General features: G+C 33.8%; 3 protein-coding genes across 4 annotated transcripts; 2 read left to right on the forward strand and 1 right to left on the reverse strand.

The window, feature by feature from the left end:
* The first annotated feature begins 84 nt into the window (after window positions 1–84).
* Window positions 85–1,026, forward strand: LOC110610934 (auxin-binding protein ABP19a). The gene has a single exon (XM_021751014.2). The coding sequence runs from the start codon at window positions 152–154 to the stop codon at window positions 779–781; it is 630 nt and encodes a 209-aa protein (XP_021606706.1). The 5' UTR covers window positions 85–151; the 3' UTR covers window positions 782–1,026.
* A 10,331-nt stretch (window positions 1,027–11,357) lies between these two features.
* Window positions 11,358–14,324, forward strand: LOC110611130 (MOB kinase activator-like 1A). 2 transcript variants are annotated; one of them, XM_021751272.2, is made up of 7 exons: window positions 11,364–11,584; window positions 12,156–12,204; window positions 12,300–12,408; window positions 12,584–12,677; window positions 13,362–13,495; window positions 13,601–13,764; window positions 14,065–14,324. In XM_021751272.2, exons 1-7 carry the CDS (start codon window positions 11,559–11,561, stop codon window positions 14,134–14,136), a joined length of 648 nt encoding a protein of 215 aa, XP_021606964.1. In that variant the 5' UTR covers window positions 11,364–11,558; the 3' UTR covers window positions 14,137–14,324. The 2 variants fall into 2 exon arrangements, with proteins under 2 accessions (XP_043811233.1, XP_021606964.1); XM_043955298.1 differs by lacking the exon at window positions 14,065–14,324 and having other exon boundaries at window positions 11,358–11,584; window positions 13,601–14,033.
* A 565-nt stretch (window positions 14,325–14,889) lies between these two features.
* On the reverse strand, window positions 14,890–19,635 carry LOC110611860 (O-fucosyltransferase 35). The gene is made up of 9 exons (XM_021752387.2): window positions 18,903–19,635; window positions 18,054–18,170; window positions 17,816–17,888; window positions 17,644–17,714; window positions 17,462–17,550; window positions 17,029–17,161; window positions 16,649–16,881; window positions 15,583–16,059; window positions 14,890–15,484 (listed from the first exon to the last, which is right to left on the reverse strand). The coding sequence occupies exons 1-9, from the start codon at window positions 19,398–19,400 to the stop codon at window positions 15,283–15,285; spliced, it is 1,893 nt and encodes a 630-aa protein (XP_021608079.1). The 5' UTR covers window positions 19,401–19,635; the 3' UTR covers window positions 14,890–15,282.
* Between the last annotated feature and the right edge of the window lie 32 nt (window positions 19,636–19,667).

Consider the following 19,667-nt stretch of genomic DNA (forward strand, 5'->3'; position numbering starts at 1 on the left):
TATAATTTTGATTAATTTATTATTTATTTATTGAACGAGTGAATGTGCGGATGGCGCGTGAAAATTTTTCTATAAATAGTAGCATATGTTTCTCTATTGCTTGCTCCCGAAAGTTTTAACAACGAACATAAACCACTTGTTCTAGAGGAAGATGATACTTTATATCTTTCTCATCTTTTCTCTCCTATCGTCTTCCTCTTATGCTGCCGTGAACGACTTCTGCGTGGCGGACTTGTCAGGTCCTGACGGCCCTGCAGGTTACTCTTGCAAGAAGCCGGCAACTGTTTCAGTAAACGATTTCGTTTACTCTGGCTTAGCCAGTCCTGGTAAAATCTCAAGCCTCATCAAAGCTGCCGTGACGCCGGCCTTTGTTGACCAATTCCCCGGCTTAAACAGCCTTGGAATCTCCATGGCTCGTTTAGACTTGGCAGTCGGCGGCGTTGTGCCAATGCACACCCACCCAGGAGCTTCAGAAGTGTTACTTGTGGTGCAAGGTTCAATCTGTGCTGGTTTCATTTCCTCTGCTAATTCTGTTTACTTCAAAACTCTTAAGAAGGGAGACATTATGGTATTTCCACAAGGGTTATTGCATTTTCAAATCAATGCAGGGGGGACTCCTGCACTTGCATTTGTTAGCTTCAGTAGTGCAAGACCAGGTCTCCAGATCCTTGACTTCGCCTTGTTTGCAAACGATTTGCCTTCTCAAATAGTAGAGATGACTACCTTCCTTGATGATGCTCAAGTTAAGAAGCTCAAGGGTGTTCTTGGTGGCACAAACTGAGGTCTCTGGAGATTTTTCTTTCAGTCACCTTTTTGTTTTTCGGTTTTATTTGTTATGAGAATGACTCCAGTCAGTGGCAGTTTGTTAATTGTAAGTTGTTATAGTCTAGTTAGTGTTTTTGTATTGCTTCTTGAAGTTGAATTGTGTTCTTAAGGACAGCATTTTGAGTGAAACTTGCAAAAAATATGTGAGGCAAATGCCATTCTGTTGGACGATGTTTGATCAATAAATGCCATGTTTTGATATCTAGAAAAAATAGGATTTTCGAGTGTGTAAATTTAGCTTGGAGTGTCACATTTCTCTCTTTTATTCTTTTTTTTTTATTATCCAGTGATGCATAACTGCCATCCTACTATAATACCACATGTCTGTCATGTAAATCTGTACTTATGAGCGTATCCGTCTACATGTTCTCGTCAAACGGTCATTTAATCTTCTTTCTATGCGCATACTGATAGAATCACAGCTTATATCTGAACTTGTTCTCCTACTTTCTATCACATCATACCAGTTAAGTTTTCCTCCGGTGGATTCAGGCCTTTGATCAATCCGATCTACTTCAATCGCAGATGATAGAATCACAGCTTATATCTGAACTTGTTCTCCTACTTTCTATCACATCATACCAGTTAAGTTTTCCTCCGGTGGATTCAGGCTTTTGATCAATCCGATCTACTTCAATCGCAAATCGAGTGATTTATTGATGTTCGGCCTGCTTAGTGGATTCTAATTGGGCGTTGGATCTGTTTTTTTTTTTCTGATTTCAACCACAACTCGAGTGCTAGAGGCTTGGTAGTCATCAAAATACAGGCTTTTTAATATTTTATTTTCACATAACCACAAGATTAACATGCTTGCAGTAGCTACTTGTTTCCTTCATGAGAATGAAATCCTATTCTTAATTTAGAGAGTAAATTATACTGAGTGCATGTAGGAAAATTATAGTTTCCAATATACGATAACCTTATCTACAGCTTCGTATGGTCCAAACTTCTCCGCTGTCTGAATGCACCAAAAGAAACTTTCTTCTGCTGACAACTAAGAAGTACAGGTCTACTGGTTAACGATAACAAAATTCCCAAACGAGGGGAAAAAACAAAAATGAAAAAGAAAAGTAAACTCTTGAAGGGTTCTGCTTCTTCTTCTACATTTTTTTTTACCAGGAGGAAACAAAAATGAAGATGCAGGTTACTCTTACTACGTACTGGCTACATGTTCCAAGGTTTCTTGACCAAGTTGATTTCTTCTGATTTTTAAATTCCTTTCTGCGAAGATAGATTCGTATGTGTCTGTGAGAGACTGTTCGGTGATTTTATGAAAGCACTGATAATATATAATTATCAAGTCAAGTTCCCCAAGAAGGCATCACATAATAATCTGTGATGGATTAAGAGAAGGCTTGAATTGCTTTTATAGATAAATGTAGAAGTTTAAGGCCCAGGAATCATGAGAAAGGAAGTCCACCCCAACCTTTTCAACTATTTGAATTGCAAGCCAAAATATTATTTTAAATTAATAAAAAAAATCAAATTTTAATTGTATTATTTTTAATTTAGGCTAAAACTTTAAAACTTTTAATTTCAGCCTCAAATTAATATAAATTAAATTTTATAATTAAATCTCTTCCATTCAAAATTACTTCAGTTAAATTGACATTTTTATTAAGAAAAATAGAGTAAGTAATTTTTTTTCATTAATTAGCATGAATGTTACTAATTTTCTACAATTTACATGTCAAATAACTTAATTAAATTGTAAATATTAAAATTTAAAGATTATATCAATAAATTAAAAGTTTTAATTAATATTAAAAGTGCATGTAAATATTTTATTTTTTTTTAAAATTTATATGAAAATTTACTATTTAGTCTCTATATTATAGAAAAACTAATTAATTAGTTCATATGTCTTAAAAATATATTAAAACATTTCTGATATTTTAAAAAATATATTAATTAGTCATTCCGTTAATTTTAGTCATTAAATATTAAAAAAATTTAAAATATTATAATATGGATGGACTAATTAATAGATTTTTTAGAAATATGAGAGATTAAATAGTGATTAATAAAACTACATGTATCCCCAGTATCCTCCTTATTTCATACCAATTTAGAAGGATCTTATTGATCAGTGGGTCATTTTGAAAGAATTTGATCGTCCTGTCTTCGGAGTTGAACTTTATCTTTTGCTTGGTTCATAGTTCTTGATAGACATATAGGACATTCTCTGCTATCCGTTTATTTTCCCCTTTACTCTTGTCAGGTCCTCCAGTGATGACATGTATAATTCTGGCCAGTTTTTAGAATAGGAAAAAAAGTTCCTTCTTTAGATAAAAAAAAGAGAAGAAGAGTCTGGCGTAAATCCAAATAATCAGAAAGAATCCAATGGGTTTCCAGCAACGGAACTAAATAATGTTAATGAGATTAGGCTGATGAAGTGGTCAAAACGATATTGTGTTGTGGTTGCTGGAACCTAGAAAAAAGAAAACGTGAGGTAGTGGTGGGTGTTCAGGTCGGCCAGTACCTTGAAGAATAGAGAGAATATAATAGATGACTTAAAGTTTTAATAGTATTAGAGATAGCGTCTTTTATCTTTGTCATCGTTTCCTTTCTATATTATAAGAAAATGGAGAAAAATATAACATTTCATGAAAATTCAGCGATGATGTAACCGACTGCTCATAAAAGGTATCGCCAGCTAATAGGTTGGTGATCACGCGATCACAGACAAAACGAAAATATACCTGATAACGGTAACTCTGTACCAAGACTCAACCTATTAGGGGAGGGTGAGTTTTGATGGTAAATCGGGTGTTAAAGTGTCTGAATCTCTCGTTTCTCAGGCGGGACTACATTTTCCATTTATCAGAACCTGTCACGACCCCTGTTTTATGGTGACAACTCATAGCTTATTTTGGATAAATATTATATAATATCAACATGTAGTAAATAGTAAAATACTTAACAGAATGACTCATTAGTAGATTTTTTAATACGTTAAATACATTTTAATGCATGTTTTAAAATTAAAGAACCAATAAATAAATTTTCACATACTACAAGTACTAATTAATAATTTTTTCTGTTACCTATACTATGTTTCAATTGCATTTATTTTTTGTAACGATCCGGAAACCAGACCGCTACCGGCGCTAGGATTCAGATCGGCTTAAGGCTGCCCGGACCCGTAGCAAGTCTAGCATACATCCCATCACCTGGTCAAATCCCATACATGATTAAAACATTAACATAAAAACTTAAACATCTGATGTATATACCGAACTTGACCTGTATGCTACATAACTGTAAACATAAAAGATCCCTATACTAGAGCCCTCATCAAATGCTCTAGCTGGGTCAACATTACATATGTAATACCCGGCTAGACTCCGATATCGGAATTCCTACCGTCCGGTGGAATTTCGGATGTCAGAGACCTCTAGAAGGGTAAAACCATGTTTTCATGAAATGTTTTAATGTTTTTGATGATTTTAAGTAAAAAGGAAATGAGTTTTTGCATGAAAACAACCTTGGAGGAAAACCCAGGTTCGGCCGCCGAACCTCAAGTTCGGCCGCCGAACATGGCATGCATGCGGAGGCACGTTCGGCCCCCCGAACGTGGCCTGGCCAGCCACTATAAAAGGGTCCCTTAGCCGAAAACGGGCGAGTTTTTCTCCCCATTGTCGGCCAAGGTGAGCTCTCCGCTGTTCCTCACCAATCCTTGAGTTTTTCCTTCCAATCTTTCAAGATTTTCACAAGTTTTTGCTTTGTTTCGAAGATTTTCGAGTTTAAAGCAAGTTTTGGAGCTTTGAGGTTCAAGAACTCAAAAATCTCCCACCTCCGAGTTTAGGACGTCTCTCTCTCGATCTTCAAGAGGTAAGAGCCGATCTTAAGCTCATTTCATGTTTAAAGTAAGTTTTATGCAAGATCTATGGGGTAGAATGCATGTTTAGCTCATAGTTAGGTTTTTGAGTTTATGTTGTATTTTTGAGCAATGTGTTGTTGTTGTGTGTTGTAGTTGGGGTTTAAGTTAGTTTGAAGCCCCTAGGAGCCAATGTATGTATATTTGCATGATTTAAATGAGTTATATGCATGTTGGAAGTTTTGGAGGCAAATATGCATAGAAGAGCTGAGTTTCTGCCATTCTGGCCGAAACCAGGTTCGGCAGCCGAAGGAACTTTCGGCCGCCGAACCCTCTTGTGGAGGCAGCATTCGGCTGCCGAAGCTTGCCCCCGAAAGAGGACTTTCGCCTTTGTCTGGGAGTTTCAGCCGCCGAAAGTGCCGCCGAACATGCATGAATTTCGCCTCTGTCTGGGAGTTTCGGCCGCCGAAGGTGCCGCCGAACCTGCCTGACTTTTGGCTCTGGAGGGACTTTCGGCCGCCGAACCTGCCGCCGAAAGTGCCCTGTCCAGCCTTCCTTTGCATGTTTTTGCATGATTGTTTTGAGGTGTTTTAGGGGGTTTTTGGGGGATGTTTTTAGAGTTATGTTCCAGTTGTTTGGTCCCTCATTTGAGTCCACCTGTGTAGGTTCGGACCCGAGGAACCGAGGACCCCAGCAGTGAGTTCAGCTGCTTCTGAGTCAGTAGAGCTTCTGCCAGAGGTGAGTAGAATAAACCTTTATGTTTTAAAGCAAATAAATTATACAGTTGAGCATGTTCATGCATCATGAATACCATGTGATGAATTAGGGTGTTTGCATTAGAATTCACGAATATGTTGCATTGCATAATTTGATGATGATGTGGATGGTTATTGGATGATCCTTAGTCCTCGATATGATGTGATGTGATATGATACGGTATGGTACGGAAGTCCAGGTGTACCCATTCTACGTCCCTGGCACTATGTAAGAGAAAGTCCAGGTTGTACCCATTCTACGTCCCTGGCACATTGGTATGCATGATATGTTATGTTAAGAGAAAGACCGGTTGTACCCATTCTACGTCCCGACACTTTGGAATGTAGAGGACTATTGGTGACAATACCATCCGAGATGTGATTTGTTGTGATGTGTTACATTACATGATGGCATGAGATTTTAAATGTTGTTTTCTATTATTCTGCTCACTGGGCTCTAGTAGCTCACCCCTTTTCCCAAATCCCCCAGGATTGCAGGTGCGGGCTAGACAGAGAAGTCAAGAAGAGTAAAGTCTTGTAATTGTAATAGTTAGAAAGTGGACATGATAAATTGTAAGATGATGTATAACTGAGTAGTTATGTTATGTATAATGATATTGAGGAATTAGAAGTTGTGCTTGACCCTATAGATATTGTAATCCTTTTTTGTTACATGATCTTAATGTTTATTGATGACCATGTTATGCCACCCATTGGGGGCATTGATGAGATCCCACAGAGGGGTCAAGTTTATAATTATGATTATGTTCAGTGCATGCACAGGTTGAGTTTGGCGTATAATAGAATGTATGAAAGAAAAGTTTTAATTTTTATGTATGATTGTTGATCATGTATGGGATTAAACAGGTTTACAGGTTGCATGTCAGGCTTGCTACGGGTCTCGGCGGCCTTAAGCCGATCTGGATCCTAGGGCCGGTAGCGGTCCGATTTTCGGGTCGTTACAACATACATCAAGCTTGGATCACATCCGATGAACTAAAATTTAACCTGTGCATGCGTCAGAACCATAAACATAAAACCTCTACTAGAGTCCTCATCAAATACTCTAGCGTGATAAACAACACATGCCACCAGTTTGGTTCAAACTCAACTCAATATTAAAACATAACATACATCATGTACTAAAAAGGGACTAACCAAGCCTTAGGGCCAAGCACAATACTAATCCATAACACAACTCTACTTTACGTTACATTACGTTATCTTACAATACATTATATCAGTTTACATTACATGTCCACACTAAAACACTAATCTATTACATAAGCATAACATTACTCTTGACATCTTCATGGACTACCTCTGACCTGCAAACCTGGGGGTTAGGGGAAAAGGGTGAGCTAAAAAGCCCAGTGAGCAGAACAGGGAAAACAATAATAAATCATATGCTTTCATGGAATGCGTCATAACACAAATAATTCACATCACGGATGGACATGACCACCAAAACTCCCTCTGTCTGTAACATAACATGGTGCCCGGCCCTTCGGGCTCCTCAGGACTTCATTATGCCCGGCCCTCGGTAGGGCGCCTCAGGACTTCATTAACATATCATAAATAGGGCTATTGGGGTCGCCTTGGTCCATCCACATCAACAACAAAGTATGCAATGCAACATATTCGTGATTTCTAGTGCAAGCAACCTACTATATATACATGGTATTCATGATGCGTGAAACATGCTTAAAACATTTGAGTTAGTTCTACTCACCTCTGACAGACGCTGGACTGATTCTGCAACAGCTAACACTGCTGGCCTCCTCGGTCCTTCGGGTCCGATCCTTTTGAAGATCGAGGGTTGGTGCGATCCCTAACTTGGAGATGGGAGAAAACAACCTCCTTGGGTCTCCAAGCTCCCAAAACTTGATTTAAGCTTTAAAACTTCAATACCCAAAAGGAAACTCATGAAAACTTGAAGGATTTGAAGAAAGAACATGAAATCAACCAAAGGAAGACATGAACTCACCTTAGCTCGAGAATGGGGAGAAAACTCGTCCATTTTCGGTCTGAGGGCTTTTTATAGGTGGCTGGTCAACCACCTTCGGCGGCCTAAGCTGTCTCCACAGCTCCACCACCTTCAGCAGCCTAACGAGCCTCCTAAAATATCCCATGTTCGGCGGCCGAACCTGGTTTCTGCCCTTCAAAGCTTTCGGAGGCCTAAAGCACTCCCGAAATAGCCCTATGTTCGGCGGCCGAACTTGAGGTTCGGCGGCCGAACTTGAGGTTCGGCGGCCGAACTTGAGGTTCGGCGGCCGAACTTGGGTTCTTCCTCCTTGGCCTTTTCTTTTAAAAACTCAATTTCTTTTCCATTTAAAACCGTAAAATCAAGTAAAAACATTTTAGAAACACATTTTACCCCTCTAGACCTCTAGAGGACTCTAGAGGACTCTAGCATCATCAGAATTCCAGATTCCAACGGAGATTCCGCCGGAAGGTAGGGATTCTGATGCCGAAATCTGGCCGGGTATTACATTTTTCAAATTAATTAATAAGCAAACATAAAGATACAGAAGTGAGAAAACGGATACCTCTTATTTAAATAATTAAATTTACTTTATTAAAATAATGAAAAATTTGTGATATTAGATTAAAAATGAGCTTTAGAATGTCTTACGAATTTAAAATTCAATTTTATAAGATAGCTACAATTAGGGAAAATTACTTTTTAGTCCTTGAGGTATAGCGTAATTAATGAATTCGTCCCTCTATTTTTAGAACCCAACACTTTCGTCCCTGAGGTTTAATTCCGTCAAAATTCAAGGTCCCTCCGTAAAAAATTTCTGTTAAATCAATGATTTTCACCTGGTCAAAAGAAAGAGAATAAATATAATTCCAAAAATACCCTTATCAATAATAAAATGAAAAAAATATTATTTAGTCCCTATAGTATGGAAAAACTCGCTACTTAGTCCCTTAATTTTGAAAAATATATTAAAATGTCCCTAACATTTTAAAAAGTCTACTAGTTAGTTCCTCTATTAATTTTATCACTAAATATTTTACTATTTAATCCCTATAGTTTAGAAAAAAAAATTAATTAGTCCCTCAAATTATTAAAAAATTTTACTAATTAGTCACTCCATATCATGGAAATTTTAGATTTTTTTTTCATAACACTTAACGACTAAAATTAACGGAAAGACTAACTAGTAAATTTTTTAAAATATCAGAGACATTTTAATGAATTTTTAAAATGGCGAGCAGTGATCGATGACGAACAGCATCACAAAAAATATTTATATTGAGTTTTAACTTTTTATTTTTAATAATTTAAATTTTATATATTTTGATTTTTATTATTTTTACTGAATTTGAATCTTAAATTTATTAAAATTTTTATTTGTTTATGGAGATTGAGTTTGAGATTTTCTTTCTTGAATTTTGACGAAATTAAACTTTAGGGACTAAAATGTTGAATTCAAAAAATAAAGGGACAAATATGTTAATTATGTAATATCTTAGGGACAAAAATATATTTTTTCCTTCAATTCTTTGAGAGAGGGACCTATAAATTTGTAAGAATTAAATTTCAGGGACTAAAGTATTGAGTTCTAGAAAGGATAATTTGGTCATTTTTCCTATCACTAACGGCATTTTTGACGGAGGGACCTCTAATTTTGACGGAATTAAACCTCAGGGACGAAAGTGTTGGGTTCTAAAAATAGAGGGACGAATATGTTAATTACGCTATACCTCAGGGACTAAAAAGTAATTTTCCCCTACAATTATATACTCTGAAATTTGTCCTATTCCATAAAATTTTAACATTTTTTAAATTAAATATATGTTTTTTCACTTTAATTTTTAAAAAATTAAAGTATAAAAATAGAAAAACTCACTAATTTATCTTTCAAATTTAAAAAATATATTAAAATATTTTTAATATTTTAAAAATATAATTTTAACCGTTAAATATTATAAAAAAATTTATAATAACTATAATATAAAGAGACTAATTAGTAAATTTTTAAAAATTTAAAAGAATAATTAATAAATTTTTTAAAATTATAAAAATTAAATAATAAAATACTTAACGGTAAAATTAATAGATGGACTTAGTAGGTTTTTCAAAATATTAAAAGTATTTTAATATAATTTTTAAAATTAAGATATTAATTAGTAAATTTTTTTTATATTATAAAATTAAATAATAATTTTTTTAAAATTTTTTTAACAGGATCCAATTGACCTAATAAAGAGGAAAAAAATTGAGCTAGTAAACACATTTATATTTTAATATATTATTATTATTATTATTTTACTTTATGAAACTTGTATTTTACTCTCTCGAAAATTTCCTAGCTAAAAGTTGAAATTTGAAAATTTTGAATAAGCTTATTGTTTAATTTTAGATTTTAAAATTAAAATTTTATTATATTACTAAATAAATAAAAAGTAATTATATTTCAATAAAAATAAATATTCATAATTATAAAACTTAAGAAATTAAAAACTATATAAAAACACATAAAATGCATGTCTTAAAAAATAATTATAAAAAAACTGTATCAAATATAATGAGAATAGGAATAAAAGTTTTGCTTGATAGTTGAGCAAAGACATGATTATTATTGTGACAGAGATTGTCCAAATAAGGGAATGATGATTGGACCAAATCTGTACGTGGACACCCAACTTTACTCCCACACTATTCTCAAAAAATAATAATAATAATCATACACCTAAATAATAGGTCATGATACAAAGTTACAAACTAATTTTTAAAATAAATTTAATTTTCCTTTCTCTCCTTTTATTTTAAAATATGAAAGAGAAAAATAAAAAACTATTTTCCTCTTATTTTCCTCTTTCTCTTATAAATTATCTAAACAGAGTGTAAAATTACTCTCACTGAGAAATATATATTTAGAAGGAAAGTGTATACTTAGTATTCGTTTGCTTAACAAAAAATAATTTTCAAAAAACTTTAGAGTTTAAAATATTTAAAAAAATTAGTTAAAGCAAAAATTAAATTACTTTAAAAAAACAATTTTTTCCTTTTTTATAATGAAAAAAAATGAATGCAATAAATTATTTAAATTTTTAGTTTAAAATATAAAATTAATTTAAAATTATATTTTGCATAATTTACTTTTAAGAATATAAAATAATAAAATAATTATAACTATTTTTAATATATTTTTTAAAATATTTTTTTTTACTTTCAACCATATCTTAATTATGCATTTACTTAATTCAGAATTAAATTAAAATAAAATAAATATATTAAACTATTAATAAAATTAAAAAATTATAATGATATTAAAATTTATTTTTTAATATTATCAATTTTAATTTAAAAAAATAATAAACAATATTATTTTTTTAAAAAAATTATAATTATCCGTTAAATTTTAAAAATTTATCAATTAAAATTTAATTTTTTAAGTTGTAATCAATTATACAATAACAAGTTAAATAATGTGATAATTTTATTAATTTTTAATAAAAAATTAACATAAAATATAATTAAAATAAATATAAAATTTAATTGATGAAGCATAAAAAAAATAAAATTATAAAATAAAAAAATAATAGAATTTTTTTTATCATTAACTCTTTTATTATATATAGCAACAAATCCAGAAAATCTAATCCATACGGGTACAGCTAGATGCTTGATCATTTTTTGAGCCACCCTCACTTCCAACTATTTTTCCCATTATGTCAATTTTTTTTTATGTAAAATAATATTTGATTAATTATAAAATTAAAATAATATTTACTATAAAATTAAAGTTAATTTCATTCTAGATTTTTCTTAAATTTGAAAAGTTTCATTTGGTAAGAAAAAAAAAATTGTCTCACATCCGAAATATTTTAATACATAGAAAAAATAAATAATTAATTAAAAAAATGTGTATTAAAAAGAAAAAGAAAAAGAAAAAGAAAAGTAAACAGAAAGAAGAGAGAGAATCGGCCAGGTTGGGAAATGGAAAAGAAAGGAAACGGACCTTGTCTTTGTGTGTTTTGCTTAATTTGCATTGCATTGCATTGCTGCTTTGTTTGCCACTCTGTCATCTCTTTCTCTCTCTTTCTTCTGTTATATATCTCCATCCTCCATCTTCCATATTTACTATTTTCCATTCTTTTTTCTCAGAGAAAGAGACCCCTCTGACACCCTCCGCTTCCACGCCATGAGTCTCTTCGGCCTCGGCAGCAGGTTCTCTCTCTCCCAATCTTCCATTTTCTTTCTTTGCATGAATCAACCTTTGATTTAATTCCGATTTCCCGTTTCCAAATTTCATGCGCAGCAATCGGAGAAATCTTTTTTTTTATTTTTCGTTTCCGTAAATGCTTTGAAACCGAGAATAACATTTGCATGTCGAGAAACAGGATTCATTTTCAATGCACATGATTATAGTGACGATAAACGACTGGTCGTTTATTCAGGATGGTTGTTTTCTCCTTTTTCTTTTAGGTTCTTTTGAATGTGGGTCCCACATTTTATGGATAGAATATTTATTTGGGGATATAGACGCTGGTAAGGCATTATCCATAGTTAATAAAATGGCAAATGATGTCATCATTGATCACCTAATGCCACCATCTGTGTTGATAATGCTTGTGTCGAGATTGGCAGACAATTTAACAATTAGCCTTTTTCCTTTTTAATCCTGAAATTTTGTGATTTGAATTCTGAAATTGGAGGTTCTTGTTATTTTAAATGTGGGAATTATTTAATTCCTTGTTTCTAATTGGAAATTCTTGGTGTTGGCTTTTAACTAATGAAGAAACCAGAAGACATTTCGGCCTAAGAAGAATGCTCCATCTGGAAGCAAGGTTGGTTGAACCATGAGTGTCTGAATGTTTTCTTCTGTATTACCCCCCATAGGATTGGTTTCAGTTGATGATTTGCATCCTCAATTAATCTGCAGGGTGCTCAACTTCAAAAACACATTGATGCTACCTTGGGTAGTGGGAACCTAAGAGAAGCGGTCCGTCTGCCTCCTGGAGAAGATCTGAATGAGTGGCTGGCCGTTAACAGTAAGATTTTTTAACACTTCTATCTATTATAGAATTTCTGTTTCATACTTTGTACTTTGCACCAATTTGAAATGATAATAGTAATAATAATAATAACAATGGTTGTATTTATTTTCAGTTAATATTTATCTATGTTCTGTTGCTAATTCTTTTTATCTATGTTTTTGTCCTGCAGCTGTGGACTTCTTCAATCAAGTGAATATTTTATATGGAACACTCACTGAATTCTGCACAGCGTCAAACTGTCCAACAATGACTGCAGGGCCAAAGTATCATTCCCAGTTCTCACCAAAATTTGATTCTTCTTATGGTCTTGGTCTTATATTATTGATGCACTGCTTGACCTTGGTTCCTGGGATACAAATATTTATGTTTACCATACTTCATATTAATCAAAAGAAATGTTGTTCTATTTTCCTTTTTTTGCATGTCAAAGAAACTACATATAAACGTATATGCATCTTTCCTTTTCGGCAGGGTGGAGTGGTTCATTTAATTTGTTTAGATAGTCATCAATAAATGGTCTCATTGTAATGGTTTCATGGCTAGGCATCTTATGTTCATGTTTATTTTACCTGATTAGCACATTTATTCAGTATCCACCTTTAACTTGACCAGCAAAAGGATGAATCTTGTCTCTCATTTAATGGAAGAATCACATTTTGATAGATGTTTAGGCTCCATTTGCAGCTTATTGTTGGAAGGCCAAACAAGTGCTTTTTGGAAAAGCACTTCTTTAGATGTTGAAAAATTTAGATGTATATGGACCTTCTACAATTTATTGGAGTGACATTGCATTGCATTCCTAGTTGTTCTTACAAATCGGGAAGTATGTATGTTGAAAAATGCTTTCATCGTTTAAATGGGAATGGATTCTTCAAGAAAACATGTTGTTGTCTTTTCAGTCAATGCTTTAATGGTTTATGTAATCTATTATGCTTATTTCTTTACAGATATGAGTACAGATGGGCTGATGGAGTTACTATTAAGAAGCCAATCGAGGTGTCTGCTCCAAAATATGTTGAATATCTGATGGATTGGATTGAGTCTCAGCTAGATAATGAGATGATTTTCCCTCAAAAATTGGGTTAGTGGCATTTCTCGATGAGCAATGACCTTTTCTTTTTTGTAAGAAGTTATTTTTATCTCAATCTATGTGCCAAGAGGAGTCCCTAATTCTTTTGTGCTACAGGGGTACCTTTTCCACAAAACTTCCGAGATGTTGTTAAGACAATATTTAAGCGGTTGTTCCGTGTATATGCTCACATCTATCATGAGCACTTTCAGAAGATTGTAAGTTTGAAGGAAGAAGCTCATCTAAATACTTGCTTTAAGCATTTTGTTCTCTTTACATGGGTAAGTTACTATCATCAAATTTTCAGCTTTCTGCATGTTCTTGTTCTGTATATACTAAATGACATAGCATATTCGGCCTGGCAACTCTCATTTCAACTGTGCTTTATCTATTTAAACTTTTGTGGTCTTTACCATCGTCATCTTTCTGACTTGTTAGGTTGAGAATGTTTATCATCATCATCATCATCATATTATTATTATTAGTATTTGCTCAATGGCTGTGAAGTAGCTTACAAGCATGAGCAACAGATAAGATGATTGCTGAGCTTATTTAACTCGAGTGAGTTGGAAATGGTGCAGGAATTCCGATTGATTGATAAAGGGGAGCTTGCACCTCTGCAAGAACTTGTTGAGTCTATTCTGCAGTTATAGTGCCCTGTGGATCTCTTTCTTAAAAGACATTAGATTTTAGCCTTTAGCATGAATGTTTTGGGTACACATTTTCTTTTGGGGAATCCAGTTGTCAATGTCCATTTTTTGATTTATTGTTTTTATTTTTCTTGGTCAAGAGAAATGACTTGATAAGCTCATAAAAAAAAAAAAAAGATTTTGGATTCCAACTGTAATGAATTTGGGCCAGTAATGCAGCTCATATGAAAATATTTTCTCTTAAAAATAATAATAAAAAAATATTGAGAAGCTGGAGCTGCAAATTAAATTGGATTCATTGAATCAAATATTTTTCTACCTACTTTAAAATATCAATATAAATATAAATAAATTGTAGATAGGTAGTAGCTTTGCACTTCCACCACAGTGATAGAAGTGGAATTCCTCCAACTGGCAAAGCCAGCAAGTTGTCCGACAAGAATGAGTTGTTGTGTTGAATAATGGTAGATACCCGAAACTTTCTTTTTGTTGGCATCTCAATCTGTAATATTTTAGGTTGTCGGTATTAGGCTTGTATTTTAATGTTCAGAATTAGTTTGTACGTTAAAATAAGCAATTTTGGTTAATTTAATTTTAATGGCTCAATCTAATTGGCTCACCACTTAGAGTCTGGCATAGTATCTTTAACTCTCAAACATATCATAGCTTAAAAAAAAAAAAAAAAAAAACCAACCAAACAAAAGCAAAATGATATGTTTTGTCTTTGAAATTATACTTTGGTATTGTTGATATCTATGATAAAATCAGTATCAGTTCACATATTGGATATAAGTTTAATCTCAACTTTCCTTTTCCATCTTACAAGCTCATTTTGTTTCTCCGACCATAGTTAAATACAAAACATTGGCATGAGCATCCATTGTCAATTTTGAAACTCAAATAATAATTCTCGTACAAACCTGTCAGAAGTAACCACTGTAATAAGATGAAAGAACGACCTCATTGGATTGGCTCTGTCCTCCCAGAGAAATTTTCTCCCTGGACCAGTTCCCACTTAATGTTGGATAATCGAGTTTGCAACTTCCTATGATTATAAGCCTGGAACAATGGGCGCATGCATGTTCTTCTTTGCAAGCAGTTGAGTTTACATCATGAAACAATATGAAAAAAACCTGCCTGTTTTATACTCTACTTTTCTTGTTTTCTTTCACAAATGCATCCTGGAAGAGGATTTGCATAAAAACTTTCCTCCAGCTTTGGAAACTCTCCAGGTTCCCGTAGGTATGGAGCTCCGATTCGATCTTTGTGAAGCTCTTTCACTTCGGAACTGAATGTGTCCCATGATATTTTTCCTTCATCCAACTCATCCACAAGTTTCACAAAATTCATCCTGCAACCATCAATGTCATGTTGGAAAAATATGCAAAAGCTTAATGCAGAAAGGATAATGAAATAATCACTGAAACAGGAAATAGATTAGAACATTACTTGTCTGGATTAATAGTCTTCTTAAAGTTCTCAAATCGCCTGTGACCTTGAACTGCCTTTGCCATATTTCCATCGTACGTATAAATAAATACATCACTTTGAAGTGCAATAACATAGTCTAAACCAGCCAACATGTTCTGATGATTCTTGAAAGGATTCAGCTCTTCGTCTGTGGCGAGAGTGGAATGTGAGAATATGTTAGGGAAGTCATCCAGAAGATATTGCATGCTTCCTTTCCCATAAGCTTCACCAGCTACCAAGTAAATCCTGGTGTTGGGTGGGAAACCCAGCCCTTTAAGCAAAAGAGAAGTCTCCCTCGGAGTCAACGGGCAACCACCAAGCAATCTTCTTTCTGTTCCATTTATTTCTTTCTCCTTCCAATGAGTGACTTCATATCGCATACTGCGTAGCTCTTCATCTTCTCCTGTTGTCAAATTGTGACTGCAGCCTGTGAATGCAAGCATATCCTTCTCATACCTAAGGTAAGAGAAAGAGAGTAATTATAAAGATCAGAAGGATAACTTCTTGTCCAAGAATGTTTCAAATCAAAGCAAGTTTCAATGACAGACATTTATAATAAACAAAGCTTGATAATTTACTTGGTACATGTAATTGTAAGTTGTGTACAATTTTGCCAAAAACTTAGCACTAATCTACAGAAGCTCATATTTCTTTGAAAAATTTACTATTTAATCCCTATGTTATAGAAATACTTATTAGTTGGTTCTTCAGTTTTGAAAAATACATTATTTAAACATCCCTGACGTTTTAAAAAGTCTACTAATTAGTCTCTCTATTAATTTAAACTATTAAAAATTACAAAAAAGTCTAAAATACCCTTGATAAGGAGGAACTAATTAGTAGAATTTTATAAAATTGAAGGACTAACTAATGAGTGTTTCCAAATTATAGGGACTAAATAGAAAAACACTTAACAGCTTATGTGATTTATTTTTCAGATAAGCAAATACAGAGTAAAATAGACAAATATGCAATACCATGTATTATAATAAATAGAAAACATCTCATTCTAATTCAAATAAGAAATTTAACAACAAGAACTTGCCTCAAATGGAGAGCAAGATAAGGGTTTCCATTTTCTCTCATTCTCGCAACCAAGATGTTTGCCAGTTCTTCTATTGCTTCAGAATACCTCAATGCCCTGTAATTGACGCGGCATCTCAGCTTTTGTATGGAATTTGGGATACCATTGTTGGCAAGCCGGGAATCAGTGTGAGTAAAATAGATTACTTTATGCTGCTTCAACAATGGCAGGACCTCGCTTTTATAATAACTAACCTGAACAAGAAACAATTGTGAATTTGTTACAAGTCTAAGAGACACTAACATTATGAACAAGCTTATATTACAATGATTCTCTGTAGAAAGAAAAAGAAAAACCTATATTGTTATGTATAAGCTTTACACTCAATTTACGATATCAACCTTAGACCATGATATTGGTGTTTTTGTAAAAGGCTCAACTCCAGCATGGGCAGGTGGTAATGACTCAACAATGTGGACTTCATTCTTCAATGTGTCAATGAAGTGTTGCCAATTAAACAAATCCTTGAAGTCACTGCCAACAGAAATAAAATAACTTAGGTCATAAAACATAAAATGATGACCTGCATCCTGCAAGAATATTGCCTGTATATTATAGCACATTATACTCCAATAAGCAGATAATATATTTTGGAATAGTCATCAAATTCATTTCTAGCATAAGATACTGAAATATTCCACAAGCAAATCATATCAATTTTAGTCAGCATCTTTGGAAAATTGTCAAATCCTTTTGCAACAAAATAATTATTCATATGCCTTTTAGTCCAGTTACTGATCAACTGCAGAAGTTTGAAAAGTAAAATATAATAACCTTTCATCAGCCCAGTAGGAGGTATGATCGAGAGAAGGAAGAACAAGTGTTGCCTTCATAATCTTAGCCACAGCAACCATATCACAAACCTGCACTCTAGAATTTTAGATACATCAGACCATAATTTCTATGAAATGCAAAATCAGCCAAAAGAACAATGTAAAAAAACAAAATAGCCAGACCCCAAATCTCATCTGATTTAAGCCACCATTAGCATTTATGAGAATGTAACCATTTGTCTTCACATCCAACACTGCAAAGAGCAAAATAAGGAATTTAAGGAAAAGGTTGTGTAAATTCTCACACTCACACACACACAAACACGAACTCTAAAACAATTAACAGTTATCATACTTTTGTGGCTTCTTGACAGGTCAATGCACTGACTAAAATTCTCACTGTTGGGTTTGGACCAGATGCCTGAGAACTGAATGAAACAAATGTCAAAAAGAAGTAATACAATACTTCATCCAAGGTGTAGCTTTCTATTGGTTTTTAGAGAGCCAAATTCTCTGTATACTTTCCCTGTTTTCTGTAAACTAAACAGAGATTAATTAATAAAATACTTCATAGATGAAATTCAAAGACTCACTTCACCATCTACACCTGATTTTGCCATCTTTAGGTGTCGCTCCATACCAGCCACTCCCTTCCCATAATCAAAAGAGTTCCAGTGTTGATGCAGTTGAGTTGTGGAACTGCGTATATCCTGATTGAAAATGCAAACGTTAGGCAAGATAAATATACCAACTAGCGGAAAGAAAAAAATTGCAAGTGCATACAGTTGCATAGACAAACTCAAGCATACGATAAATTGAAAGACAAATTAAGACTTCCAGAAACACATCAATATAGAAAGTACATATATTCAATCAGTCATCTATCCTAATCAGACATTAGATGCCTATTGGAAATGAAATACCTAGAAAACTAGGGAAACCAATATACTCCATATCATTCAACAAATGGATCCTTATTAAGAAATAATAAATTCAGCTATACTGAAAATCATTTGTATTAATCCCTAAAATTTGCTTGATATTCATCAAAAAGCAAGAGAAGTTCACTTTTCAAGATACCATAGATAAAGAAACTGCAAAATTCTTCTAGGGACAACTGGGAACCATATTTCCACAGATCAGAATTTCAACTTTTTATTGGAGAAAAATTAAAAACATAATTTTAAGAGGCATTTGCTTTTCATATGTAAGAGGAAAATCCAAAGTTACCAAGCTATCCTGTAAAATAATAGTGCCAAAATGCTCATGATATGCCATCAACTAAAAGTGATTTTCTCACCCAAGAGCTTGCAAGTGTTCTAAAATGTTGAATATTACCATTGAAATGGCAACTTGTACAGTAAATTCATCAGCCAAAGCATTCAGCAACTTGTAATATATAAGCAACGCCAAGGGAAAAAAAAGATTATATATGAAGTAACCTGATTGGATGCAACTCTTTCAAGGGCAGATCCAAACCACCCATTTGCACAAATCTTAAGAACGCCCAAAAACAAACACACCCCACAAAAGACAAAGAACATCCATTGCCCCAGCTTTTTCCTCTCCCTGAACCCATAATCAACCACTGCGGATCCAAAACCGCCCTTCTTATTAAGCAAACTCTTGACCACTACCCCATTAACTCTCTGGATGATATGTTGATGGTGGCTCTGCCTCTCAAACACATCAACAGATTCAGATCCAGGCGAATTAACTTGCAAATCAATCTCGTGACTAGTGCTATTATTGGTGTTGGTGATGTGCGTATTGCGATTATTAGTAGGAGTGGTGTGGGCAGCGGTGGTGTTATTGTTATTACGCTTGAAAGAATGAGCCCGGCGAGTCATAGGACCCGAGAAACGAGGGCTGTTAACTCTCTGAGAAACACCATCAGAAGAGTCATGGTTGTGGTGGTGAGAGTGAGAATGGTGACCCATGAAAATGAAGAAAAAGCGTTCAAAAATATGGAATGCCAGAACTGATATGTCTTATCGTGAATAATAACCGTGATTTCGAATGAATTTTGTTGAGAACGCCATTGACGAACCAGAGGGAGAAATTTTTCAAAAAGGCTACTTTATCCATAGAAAATCATTCTGTCCGAAATCCGGGTTTGCGACAGTCTGACGATGGTTGGCTTGTAGTTCGCAAATGGGTTGATCTCAAATTACCTGCAAAATTACCCAATAATATTCATTGGAAAT

This window comes from Manihot esculenta, chromosome 3 (assembly GCF_001659605.2).
Source record: "Manihot esculenta cultivar AM560-2 chromosome 3, M.esculenta_v8, whole genome shotgun sequence".
In the NCBI taxonomy this organism is placed as follows: domain Eukaryota; kingdom Viridiplantae; phylum Streptophyta; class Magnoliopsida; order Malpighiales; family Euphorbiaceae; genus Manihot; species Manihot esculenta.

Bases quoted from the DNA above. Each gene is read 5' to 3' on its own strand.
- LOC110611130 (XM_043955298.1), top strand. From the start codon at position 11,559: ATGAGTCTCTTCGGCCTCGGCAGCAG. The intron at 11,585-12,155 runs GTTCTCTCTCTC...TAACTAATGAAG, and splicing joins CTCTTCGGCCTCGGCAGCAG to AAACCAGAAGACATTTCGGC. The intron at 12,409-12,583 runs GTAAGATTTTTT...TTTGTCCTGCAG, and splicing joins TGAGTGGCTGGCCGTTAACA to CTGTGGACTTCTTCAATCAA.
- LOC110611860 (XM_021752387.2), bottom strand. From the start codon at position 19,400: ATGGGTCACCATTCTCACTCTCACCACCACAACCATGACTCTTCTGAT. The intron at 17,715-17,815 runs GTATGATAACTG...TGCTCTTTGCAG, and splicing joins CCTGTCAAGAAGCCACAAAA to TGTTGGATGTGAAGACAAAT. The intron at 15,485-15,582 runs GTAATGTTCTAA...TGATGGTTGCAG, and splicing joins AAGACTATTAATCCAGACAA to GATGAATTTTGTGAAACTTG.
- LOC110610934 (XM_021751014.2), top strand. From the start codon at position 152: ATGATACTTTATATCTTTCTCATCTTTTCTCTCCTATCGTCTTCCTCT.